A 13399-nucleotide genomic window follows, 5' to 3' on the forward strand; every position below is an offset into this window, starting at 1 on the left:
AGACATGTCATACATGTCAGATTATTGGTAAGGCACAGCCTTCTATCAAGCCTGTTCCATTGATACCCATTCCTGCATTTGATGAACCTTTTACTAGGGTTCTTGTTGATTGTGTTGGACCCTTTATACCCAGAACGATATCGGGTCACACAGTTCTCCTAACGATTATGGACGTGTCTACACGTTGTCCAGAGGCGATACCCTTGAGGAGTATCACTGCAAAGACAGTGGTACAGGCGTTTGTGCAGTTTTTCACACGGTATGGTCTGCCTAAAGAAATTCAGTCTGACCAAGGGTCAAATTTCATGTCAGGAATATTTCAGCAAGTTATGAAGGAGTCGGGAATAAAGTAGATCAAGTCCTCTGCTTATCACCCACAGACCCAAGGAGCGTTAGAACACTATCATCAGACCCTGAAGACCATGATTAGGGCTTATAGTGAAGACTATCCCAATGACTGGGATAAAGGGATCTCATTCCTACTGTTTGCAACTAGGGATTCCCCTGTGGGTGAGTCCACAGGTTTCAGTCCATTTGAATTGGTCTATGGTCATAATGTTAGGGGGACCCTAAAGCTTATCAAAGAGAGGTTTATGGTTCAGGATGATGATGTAAACCTTCTAGACTATGTGTCAAAGTTTAGAGAATGGCTCTCAAAAGCTTGTGATGTGGCTAAGGAACACTTAAGTGTCCCAGGGAAAAATGAAAGCTCAAGCTGACAAAAATGCAAAAGAGCGAAGTTTCAAGCCTTGAGACAAAGTGTTAGTCTTGTTGCCTTTGCAAGGTGAGCCCTTGACAGCTAGGTTTAGTGGTCCCTACATAGTCAAAAAGAAACTGAATGATGTCAACTATGTGATCAGTACCCCTGATCGAAGAAATTCTCAAAGAGTTTGTCATGTAAACATGTTGAAAGAATACTTTGAGCGAGAGGCTAGTCAGCCAATAGGTTTAACACAGGTCAAAGAAGAAAAACATGTAGATCAATGTACAGGAAGATGAATGCTATGGAAAAACAGATGATGAATTGTCTTATACATATGTATCTAAGAACGAACCATGTGGTGTAAAGCTGTCTAACTCAGAGATGTTAGGAACTATGGATGAGGCATTAAAACACCTGCCAGAAGATCAGAGAAATTATATATCTGGCCTGTTAAGAGAATATGAAAATGTGTGTAAAGACAAACCAGGGCGTATGTCTTTAATTGTACATGATGTAGACGTAGGTGATGTAAGACCTATCAAACAGAATCCTTATAAGCTCAATCCAAGCAAGTTGGAAATGGTGAATAAGGAAATACTGTTTATGTTAGATAATGACATAATCGAACCAAGTCAGAGTAGTTGGAATTCTCCTATTGTAATGGTTCCAAAGCCAGACGGCTCTCAGAGATTTTGCATTGATTACCGAAAGGTAAATGCAGTATTTAAGACTGACTCGTATCCAATTCCTAGGTTAGAAGATTGTATTGATAAAGTTGGAAATTCTGCCTATATCATGAAAATAGACTTGCTTAAAGGATATTGGCAAGTGCCACTGACTGACCGAGCCAAAGAGATATCAGCCTTTGTTACACCTGTAGGCTTATTTCAATGCAAAGTCATGCCTTTTGGAATGAAAATGCACCAGCAACCTTCCAAAGGTTAACAAATCAAGTGATTGCTGGACTTGACAATTGTCGTTACATAGCAACATCCTAGTGTACAGTGATACTTGGAATGATCATCTTGATCATTTGAGAGCACTGTTTGACAGGCTGGATAAAGCCAACCTAGTAGTGAATCTGATGAAGATTGAATTTGCCAAGCCAAAGGTCACATATCTTGGTCATGTGGTTGGTCAGGGGCATGTGCTACCAAGAGAAGCCAAGATACAAGCTACTGTATCTTAGAGAATTTCCCAATTCCCACAACTAAGAAAGAATTCCTCAGATTCTAGGTATGAGTGGCTTCTACAGGAAATTTGTTCCAAATTACAGTACAGTGGTTAGTCCTCTGACAAACCTGCTGAAGGCAAAAATGAAGTATGTTTTGTCTGACGAATGTCAGAGATCATTTGAGAAATTAAAGGCCATTTTGGTAAATGAGCCTGTTTTGGCAGCTCCAAACTTCACAAAGCCATTCAAAGTAGCTATTGATGCATGTGATGTTGGGGTAGGAGCAGTATTGCTCCAAGAAGATGAAGAAGGCATCAAAAAATCAGTGTGCTAAGAACTTCTCTAGGAAACTCAACCAGTTTCAGAAGAAGTACTCAACTATTGAAAAAGAGGCAATGAGTCTCATACTTGTCCTTCAGCAGTTTGAGGTGTATCTAACCAATGGAAAGATTACAGTCTATACAGATCACCATCCTCTTGTGTTTTTGGAGAAATTCAAAACAAAGAATCAACGACTGTATAGATGGAGCCTTATGCTCCAAACATTCCCATTGAAAGTTGTACAGATAAAAGGAAAGAATAATGTAATTACTGATGCTCTTTCTAGAGTATAGAAAGTGATATTATTTATGCTTTTGACCAAGTGTGTCATTAGAAGAAAATGTCTTTGATGTTCATTTATTTAAACATGTTTGTTATAGTACTATACCGTTGTACACGATAAATGTAAATGATTTATCAAGATGACATTGAAAAGTTAAAGAAAAAAAAGTAATCTTAAAGAAACCTTTACTACGGTAAAGCTTTCTTTTCCCTGGTGGGGGAGGTGTTGAAGAAGAATTGTAAGAGCAATTACATTCATTTATTTAGTTATTTTCTCTTTAAGCATATATTCAAAGCACAGAAAAATTAAGGGCATTTTCACGGTAACTGACATTACACGGCACAATGTTTTCACACCTTTCATTGTGTGTATCTCTAAAACAACAAATGACGGGAGTTTGCTTTTGAGAGTTAATAAAGTGAACCTTGCTGTATACTCTGATACTAGGTTTTCCTATGTAACCACATTATTTTACGATTCAGCAAGCAAAAATGTGTCGGTAACTGACATTACGCAAAAGGACATGCAATTTCAGGGTGTTCATTAAAATTGAAATATCTCATGTCCCTGAGTAGATAGAGTAATAATTTGAATATGTAAATATACCTCCGTTAGTAGTTTAAGATGTGTCAAAATATTAAACAATTCGTTTTTGTCTTTTGGGGGCTATGATAATTTTTCCACAACCATGCTGGTAACTGACATTATGGTAACTGACATTACACTTTATTTGCCATACATGGAAGTCAAATGTGTGGAATCATTGCATTGTATCTTCTGTGCAGGGCTTCACATGAAAGTGAGCTTGATGTGGAAGTATACCCGAGTTTCTAGGAACATTTCAATGAAAACAAATTTTTCTTAATTCCTTTCTTTGATTTGAACATTTTTATCATTACTTGTCGGTAACTGACAATACACATTAACATTTACCAGTGCTATATGATTTTCAAAGGCATAATTTTCTTGGTACTTATATGTAAGGCTTTTTAAAATCATAAAGTTTCATAATACTTCATAATACTTTCATACCACATCTCCTCCAAATTTAGAAACACAGAGTCCTTCCCAATGCTCTCAACCACAAGTAGCACTAGCGATAGTATTTTGATGTGTAATGAGTTGGTAAGGGATCTTGGGGTGACAATTGACAAGAATCTCACATTTCAACAGCATGTTAAGAATATTTGTAAGTCTGCCTCCTTTGGTATTTTTAAGATTGGAAAAATGAGGAGGCTACTCGACCAACCCACAACTGCTAAACTTACCTATGCTTTTGTATCTTCCCACATTGATTACTGCAATTCTGCTCTTTCTGGTATCCCACTGTCACATTTACGCCCACTTCAAAGAATTCAAAATAGTGCTGCAAGGCTTGTTACTCTTTCAAGAAAATCTGAACATGTTACACCTATTCTGAAATCACTTCATTGGCTTCCAATACGCCAACGTATCATTTTCAAAGTTCTTCTCATGACGTATAAAATAATCAATGGCCTAGCTCCTGAATACCTCTCTAATCTCATTTCTCTCCGCTCTTCTAGCTCACTCAGACCACTTCGTTCTTCAACAACCTTGCAGCTTACTTTAGGACCACGTACAAATACCAGTTATGGGGATCGAGCCTTTTCCGTTTTCGCTCCAATCCAGTGGAATAAATTACCATCTTACATCCATAATGCCAACTCCCTTGATCAATTTAAGACCTTGCTAAAGACCCACCTTTTTAATGTATAGGTATCAGTTGTGGGTTGGTCTATATTGAGGTGCACATCTTAGTTGCATTTTTTTGTTTAAAATTTTGCTTTGAATATATCAAGTTTTTTTTTTTTTTTCTTTTCTTTTTTTTTCCCGGTAATTTAGTTGATAGGCAGAAAACTGAGCGCTTAGAAACACCTGTATTAAGCGCCCTACAAATGTTATAATTATTATTATTATTATTATAATACTTCACATTTTTAATTATCAAAAGATAAGAAATGTATGTTTTACTTACTCGGGGGGGGGGGGGATTGGGGTCATAGCAGCTACATGTTTTCCTATAGTAATTTAATATTGCATTGACTGTACACATGGATTTTTCTGACTATACACCCATAATATATTCATCAGTTTTATATTGACTTTTTAAACCTTTTCCTTCTCCAACCTCTCCCTCCCCTCAAAAAAGGCAAAATGAATAAGGGTCTCCTCCCCTTAGGCTACACTACCCCTCCCCCGAATCTCATGCAGCCATGTAGTTTTTATTTCTATTCTGGTCAGTGCAAGCAATGCTTGTTCATAACTGTTGGATTTCAATTCTCTTCATAATTTGTTTAATCATTTTCTTTGCTAATTTCTTTTTTAAGCTGTCAACAAAAAATAAACTCCAGCTTCTAAACTGAACTATTTGTAAATTAGAAAAAAAAAACAGTTTTAGTAGATCCATGCAACATTGATCAGAACTGTCAAATTTCACTTTTCATCTATACTTGTAAACCAAAAACAAAATTGTATCACACATCCACACTACTAACAGGTATAAAAACCAGGAAATGAACGGCGGTGAACAAGGATAATGCCAAAAATACTAGTCACTGGATCATATCCAAAGATTCCTAATATTATGCTTAGACACGGGAAACAGGTAGGAGCTTATTTTTATCCAGCTCTGTGGTCGCCACTGTTCAGTGGGTAGCGTTCTTTTATTCAGCAAAAGAGGGCGTGTTGACGTACTTACGTACATTAGGAGACTATGGGCCAGACGAGAATTATAAAAAATTCCTGATGATTTTACACGATTTTGAAATCAATTTTACAATCAAGGACGATATTTCACTCATTGGACATTGGAATCCTGTTTAAGTAGAACCAAAATCTATGTTTGGGTCAACAGAAGAATTGGTAAGTCCGACTCTTTTACTTCTTGTGCGTTCCTACTGAAAAAATAGACTGGAAGCGGCACTGGTCTCAGAACAGTCCCACCCTGTACCTTTCCCTGTATGGCGAATGGTCGGGGATAAGGAGTGATGGCACTCCGAGTACCAATGAGGTCCAAACATTAACATGTACATGTATGGAGTGGCAGTTTCCTGACATCAAGGCACAGACTGGAACCTCAAAAAACGAAAATTTCTCTCCTTCTACCCCAGTCTTGATCGGCCATTTTGTTATGATTCATAACAAAAATGGCCGATCGAGACTGGGGTAGAAGGAGAGAACTTTTCTGGCTTTTTTAGGTTCCAGTCTGTGCCTCGATGTCAGGAAACTGCCACTCGTTAGACCTTCATCCATATAATCGTGGTAAGTGCATAATTTCTGTTTTCACAATTCATTTGGAGAAATATTTAGACCATAAAACACGCTAGTCCCGTGAGTATGGTCAAATACACGGTAAGCCCCTGGGCTCCCGCCCGCTGCGCGTGCGGGAGCTCCCTGGGTTTGGTAAAAATAAGCCTCCAAATGAAGTAGGTATGGCTAAACATTTGATGTACGTGGGCAGGTCCAAGCTATTTGACTTATGACGTACGGTACATTTAGAGACTTTAAAGTTGTATAACATAAAAAATAAATGCACAACAGAGAATCTTTTATTGATTTTGGAAGGCCAGTTGTGCCCTCTTTATTCAGTAAAAAATTATTGATCTACACCATTAACGATGTAATATTGAAATTATTACGCGCTGTGATGTACGGGACCAGAAAAAAGCTGATTTTTTTTTTTTAAGTTTGTCATTCAAACTCTGTGAATTGGTAAACTATAGTATAGTATAAGCTGGAAATCTCTCATTATCATGTTTTCATCTTGTAATTTGTATCTTATCAAGTTTCATTAGCCATGAATGAATATAAATTATAATTAGCAGCACAACGCTGCCGCCAGAAGGACGACCACTGACAATCAATTTAATAAAAATTAACTTAAATTTTTATTCACTTAATTATTTTTGTCCACGCGCATGCGTACTCTTATTCCGGAGACACAAGTCATGAATATTCATTTTGGCTTCCACAACTGGGGTGGGAAAAATAATTTCGCAGGCGGGGCCGGGGACTAGACCAAAAGCTTCGGTCTCTGTTATGTTGGTTGTTCAGCTGAACTCCGTTGGCTTCACTCACCAAATACAGAGACCGAAGTTCTAGTGCGATCTGTACAGGGGACTCAATTGCCATATGTTTATGTGTACTATTAAGTTCGGATAAAACAGGGCAGTGAAGTTGCGCGACTGCCGAGGTAAGTCACTGTTTTTGTTCCTTTTTACTTGATTTTCCCCGTTTTTTGGCAATTAATGCCAAGAGGGAATATTAATTTGCATCTCGGTCGCATTGATTAATTTTCAAAAGTTTGATTCATTATAAAGACAAAAATTGAAGAGCCCCGACGGGGGGATTTTGCATTGTTACAATTGTAAGTCCCCTAATGGTGGCTGCACGATAGCGAGCCGTCTGTGTATGACTATGAGGAGAAATTTAAAAAATAAAAAAATGTTAAAAAACTCCTCGAAACAGACGGCTGCCAGCTGTCTACCGGGGACGAGAGCTAGAGTTAGGGCGCTGACGGCGGCGGAAAATGCGCTCTCTGCATCTGCCACTGCTAACCCAGGGAGCTCCCGCAGGCCTGCGAAATGGGCGGGGGCTCCCTGGGTTATGCCACTGCCAGCTGCTGCGAGTATAAAATATTCGGCGAGGTGTTTGTTAATTATAATATGAAGATGAACTCACCTCATCGTTGTCTGATTCGGTGCTCAAGATATGGGTATTTAAATCAGTAAACATCCTTGATGATAAGTTGGTTAATTTGAGGTAACTTTACAGCTTGGCATTCAAAGTTTGCCTATCCTAATCCAGTATAGCAGGAGCACTTGGTGACTGGTCAAATCATACGTAAACACGGTTTTCTCCGAATCGAACAGAGCGCTATAGCTATAGCCGCGGAGCTGGCGGCCTCGCCCGGCCTCCGAGCTCCCTGGCGCTGGCCTGAGGAACTGAAACGAGAGGGGGGTGTGCTCGAGATAAAAATAAAAAAAGGAAAAAAGATATCTTTTTCATTCCTTGAACCTAAGACTAATACACGCTACTCTATAAGTCCATAGTTCGACCTGCTTTGGAGCAGGGGCCGCGGAACGGTTTTCAAAGTGGGGGGGGGGGGGGGGGGGGCTGACCATGCAAAAAATCACAATCGTATGGTAATTTTTGCGTTTTTGTACACGGTTTTGGAAAAAAGTGGGGGGGGGGGGGGCTTAAGCCCCCCCAGCCCCCCCCCGGTTCTGCGGCCCCTGTGGAGTATTGTTCACAGAATTGGCATCCACGTACCGTATAAAGAAGGATAAGGCGAAACTCGAAAGAGTCCAAAGAAGAGCTACAAAAGCAGTTCCGAGTCTACAGGTCCAGTTAAAGCCGGGAGTTAAAGTTACCTTCATTATCTTGCCGACGTCATCACGGAGCAGCTCTTATCCAAGTGTTCCGAATAATTCAAGGGACTGGCAATGATCTTGAGACTTCAAAAATCTTCAAATTCAATGAAGATTTCAGAACTGGAGGACATATATATATATAAGATAGAGAAACCCATAGCAAATACTCGAAAAAGAAAAATTATTTCTCAAATCGAGTAGTATCTGAGTGGAATAACTTGCCAAATCAAGTAGTGAGAGCACTTCCATATATAAACTCAAGTCAAACTAGAAAACAAAACTTGGGAGCTCAAAAAGAAAAATTTTAACCCTGAACAATCTTTTACTTTCCCATGCTCTGATTAATACCTTTACCTGCTGAAACCACATATCGTCATATAATGCGCAGTACCAGTTTATTATACTGATTTCAAGAAATTGGAAGGAGGAGAGGGACAAATAAGTTTTGTTGGTAAAACTTTACGCCTACAACAAGGTATGAATTAGGTATGTTACAAAAAATATTGTGATGAATGTCAATGAATGGCTGTAATGAATGTCGAATATCGCAACTTCAAACAGAAGTGCAGTTACTGGGCAGGGGCGGATCCAGCTTTCGCCAAAAGGGGGGGGGGCGGAATTTTTTTCAGCCATATTTTCCCCGATCGGCCGCTCGAAGATGATTTTTGTTTCTTTGAAGGGGTAGTCCTAATAGTCACTTCTTAGTCTTATGATGCATTGCAAGAAACTTGCGATCAATTGCAAGTCTATTTTTGGTCTCTAAATCAATCACATGTCTTGTAGTTAATTATAAATTGGTGACTGATTGCTAATCTGCTCCTTGAAACAAGAAGTTTAGTCTGATTTGCTACAGCTAACATTGATCTATCAGTGATAAAATTGCAACGGAATATTTGCAATTGATCGCAAATATTTTCTTGCAACACCCCATTATTCTTATAAATCAACATTAATATATAATATTATAATCCTTATTTATATAATGCGAGCGCGAAGCGCGAGCTAATTTTTTTTTTGAAATTTTATGTATTTTTTCCTAAAATTTGAACATTCTGGGCAATGTTTATCTTGAAAAAGATGTGTATGCAACTAAATAACTACTACGAACGCAAAATGCGTGCAGAAATGAACTGATGGAAAAGGTACCTGTTAAAGACTGCTTGCAGTTAGCCGTGAAGACGTTACATATTTAAAAAATCAAATGCGAGCGCGAAGCGCGAGCTGAAATTTTTGATATTTTTACCTACCGAATGGAAATTCTAAGCACTTTTGTAACTTAAATAGATTAGTTATATACACTATATATACAGTGCGTATCAAAAAAAGTTTACACTTAGAAAAAGTCCTGTAAAATTATACATTTGTGATATCCTGAAGATTTTTCCACATTTTAACATTGGTACAGATCCATTTAAGCAAATGATGATATAACTGTCAAAAAATATTTGCGCTTGAGTGAGCACCACTTTCTTTTGAAAAGTTAGTGAAAAATGATTTGCGCAGAACTTTGAATTAGTTATGCGAATAAAAGTAGACCTTAATCATGAAGAACACATAGAATTTAGCAAGTAAAATGAATTTGAAGATAGCTTTTACCTTTTTAAACTTGTTTCCTTGCCCAAAACACTTCGAAGAGTGCATTGCGCCCCACCCCACTCCCCCACACACCAAGGCCATTGTGACGATATTTGCTTTACACTGAGCTGTGATTTATATGAAATGGCTTAGGCTTGATTTTCATTTTGTTAATCATTGTCAAGCTGGGGAAAAGTGTGGAGAAACAAGTATTGAATGAAAAGTGAAATGTAAACCCACTTTACATGATAGAACCTCAGTGAAAAATGCTGGAGATGTCTGATATAAACTTTTTTTCAGATTCAGTTATGTCCTCAGATCCAGCTGGTACAAAAACGGTAAAGGTTGTGCTCACTATAAGTGTTGAAATTTCAATTTGGGTGGCAAAATTGTTACAAAATGTTTGAATGTATACGCTTTATTCAATTGACTAAAAGTGCAAGGGAAATGTATGAGAAATGTTTCGCAGGGTAAGTTTGATTTCGCCCTTTCCCCTTGACACAACGTGAAAACGAGCATTTCTGCGCAAACAGATTTCTGCGAGCTTTACAAAAATGGACAGTGCTCACTCAAGTGTAACATTCTGTCAAAACTTTTACTTTCATTGGATAGATGAGACCCAAACCCAAGATTACATGTGAAAAATTACCCACATGTTGTATATTTTTTAATTCCCAGGGCTTTTTCAAAGTGTAAACTTGTTTTTGATACGCACTGTATATATATATATAGATATATATAATGAGATGAGGCGAGGCCAACTCAACAGATGACGCAGGACACCATCATCTGTTGAGTTGGCCTCGCCTCATCTCATTATGTTTAATATTCACAACTCGACAGCGATGGGTAGAAGTAAACTTATCATCACACTATATATATATATATATATATATATATATATATATATATATATATATATATATATATATATATAATGTGATGAGGCCAACTCAAAAGATGACGCAGGACATCATTTCAGCTTTAGCTTTCGTCTTTAATAAGACTTCGTCAGAAGCGTCTGGAAAATATAAGGAGATACAACATCCAAGTTTGTCTTGCACACCAATGAATTATCATTAAGTAAAATATGTTCCATAATCTCATTAGAAAGATGAATGAATGAATAAATTAATTAATTGATAAATAACAAATAATTAATTCGATTGAAATAATAATTATATAAATGAAGAATACATACCTGTAATTACAGACTATTATGGTCAGGATGCCTACCGTATTCTATCTAGTTCTTAAAGGAAGTGTCACAAATTAATTTGTGACACTTCCTTTTTGACATTCTGACCTAAAACATTGACATTCTAAGTACTTTTTGTAATCATGAACAGGAAAGGTACATAATAAAGAATGCGAGCCGAAACAAAATTAAGATTTAGACCTAAAAAAACTCGTCACTCTCTTCATGTTTTGTAAATCATGAAAAGAATGGGTAATTGGTTATCCTACATCAATAATGCGAGCGAGAAGCGAGAGCAGAAAACTTTTTATATCCTAAACTGAAACTGGATAATTTAAATAAAGAACAAGCTGCGTGTACAGGGCCGTAGCTAGAGGGGGGGTATGGGGGGGTGCGACACCCCCCCAACATTCGTGGCAGTCGGCAAAATCATGTACCAGTCGGCAAAATGGAGGATAGGGGAGAAAAGGAAAGAAAGAAAGAGAGAGAGAGAGGGGGAGAGAAAGAAAGAAAGAAAGAAAGAAAGAAAGAAAGAAAGAAAGAAAGAAAGAAAGAAAGAAAGAAAGAAAGAAAGAAAGAAAGAAAGAAAGAAAGAAAGAAAGAAAGAAAGAAAGAAAGAAAGAAAAGGAAAATAGGGGTACTAACTTTGAAGAAGGTTACGACTTTTAGAGTAAAGACAACCAATTGGCAAATCCAAGTCCATGTAGCCAGGCTTAGAGCCCTACTAGTCAGCAAAATACTAAGTACAAAACAGATGGAGCTATAATAACACACAAAGTAAGCCCCCGGTCCTCCCCCAATATGAACAACCTTGTTAGTTTGCAAATTATACCACAATTATTGACGATTTAACAAACACATTAGTTTTGTAAAATTAGAGGCAAGACTAGGTACATAAATATTGGGTGGGATGAATTTCCAAGGTTTAAGTTGAATAATCAAAGCCAATGTATAGTTGGCAAATTATAAAGTGGGCCTATTAAAGTGGCAGAACACTATACGCTCTACCAGTCAGCAAAGTGATGTACAAGTAACTCTGCAGTTGGCAAATTCATGAAGACAAGTCTACAACTTGTAGACTTGTCTACAAGTTTGCAGTTGGCAAAAAACACAAAAATGTTCTAAGTTATTTTAACTAAACTTTTTTTTTTTAATTTATGGTGTCAGAAGGTGCTTAGGATGGGGATGGGGGCAGGTTGGGGTTGCATCATTCCTGGTGCTCGCATTGTCTGACTAATGAGACATATAGTCCTGTTGTATTTTAAGTCCATAAAGATTATGCAAAAAACTATCTCCTCGCACTTCAAGTTATCATTGTTTTATGTAGTGACATATGCTTTTTTCATGACTATATACTTAAAGTGATTGCCCCCTTTTAAGGCCTTAATAAAACATTTCCAGTCAGTGCTTACGTTCGCATTGGTGTGGACCGATATAGATACCGGGCTGGTGTTAAATCAACACCGGCGTTTTTGCAGTGCACAAATTCCTAAAGACAGTCCTTAAAATGTTCCTTTTTCTGATCTAATTATAACAAATTTTCAGCTCGCGCTTCGCGCTCGCATCACTTAATTAGTGAAATAGTAAATTCCTACAAACAAGCCATAGAATGCCCCTCTTCAAGTCTGAATTTCAAAAATTGCCAGCTCGCGCTTCTCGCCCGCAATATTTCATTAGTGAAATACGTATCATGTTCATGATTACAATGACCACAAAAAGTGCTTCATGTGCTAGTGTAATTCTAACAAAATCAGCAAGCGCTTGGCGCTCGCATTAGATGACTATGATGAGATACGTACGCACTTCATAAATTCCAAAAGATAGTCCTGAAAATGTCCCTTTTTATAGGGTTAAGTTATACAAAAATTTCAGCTCGCGCTTCGCGCTCGCATTGTTTGTTTTGTAAGACAGGTACGTATCATGATTACAAAACTTTGCTTATAATGTCCCTTTTTAGGACTGAATATCAAACATTTTCAGCTCGCGCTTCGCGCTCGCATTATTTGATCACTAAGATACATATCCGTTTAATGCCACAGTCCTTAAGACGTCTCCGTCTATCAGGTCAGTATACCTGGCAATTGAGCGCGCTTCGCGCGCCCACTTAATGACTCTAAATTTTTGCTGGTGCCCCCCCCCCAATGCCGTGACCCACGGTACGTCACTGTTAGCAGTATCACTCTTGAAATTTTAGTTGAGACATCTTGCACAGAAGGTCAATTAAAAATTAACAAATCTTTGATTTTTATATTATTAATGCATAGGGTATATCATTATACTGCAAGTTAGCAACTACGGCACACTAGCCTTTATTTTTAAAGTGCAAATATCTTTGTATATCTTTGTATAATTTACCTTAAAGTATTCACCAAATGCCACCAATGCAATTCTAAAAATTCAAAATCTTTTAGCATGTGATTATTGAGGGGTTGAGGGGGGGGGGCACATCCCCCATCAGACTCCCCCTGTACTCACGTTGGCGCTGTCACGCCAAATTTAGTTGGCAAATTTAGCTGGTACACCCCCCCAACAAAATGCTTCTGGCTACGGCCCTGTGCGTGTATATCAATAAACACGAGTGTGAGCAGTGGCGTAACTACGGGGGGAGGGCACCAGGCGTAGCTACGGGGGGGCCTGGGGGGGGGGGGCACGTGCCCCCCCTTGAGATTTGGTGTGCCCCCCAGGTGCCCCCCCCCCCCCTGAAAAAAATTGGCAGAGCAAAAAAAAAAGAAAAAAGGGAGAAAGAAGAAAA

At 38.2% G+C, this 13399-nt stretch overlaps 1 protein-coding gene across 1 annotated transcript in view; it reads right to left on the reverse strand.

The window, feature by feature from the left end:
- Positions 1-7449, reverse strand: part of LOC129263441 (elongator complex protein 6-like) — a 29673-nt gene extending 22224 nt beyond the window's left edge. The window contains exon 1 of the mRNA XM_064103817.1: positions 7183-7449. Within this exon, the coding sequence (XP_063959887.1) occupies positions 7183-7236 (54 nt within the window). The 5' untranslated portion in view covers positions 7237-7449. The remainder of the gene's footprint in view (positions 1-7182) is intronic.
- Between the last annotated feature and the right edge of the window lie 5950 nt (positions 7450-13399).

The sequence above is a fragment of the Lytechinus pictus genome, chromosome 1, assembly GCF_037042905.1.
Source record: "Lytechinus pictus isolate F3 Inbred chromosome 1, Lp3.0, whole genome shotgun sequence".
In the NCBI taxonomy this organism is placed as follows: domain Eukaryota; kingdom Metazoa; phylum Echinodermata; class Echinoidea; order Temnopleuroida; family Toxopneustidae; genus Lytechinus; species Lytechinus pictus.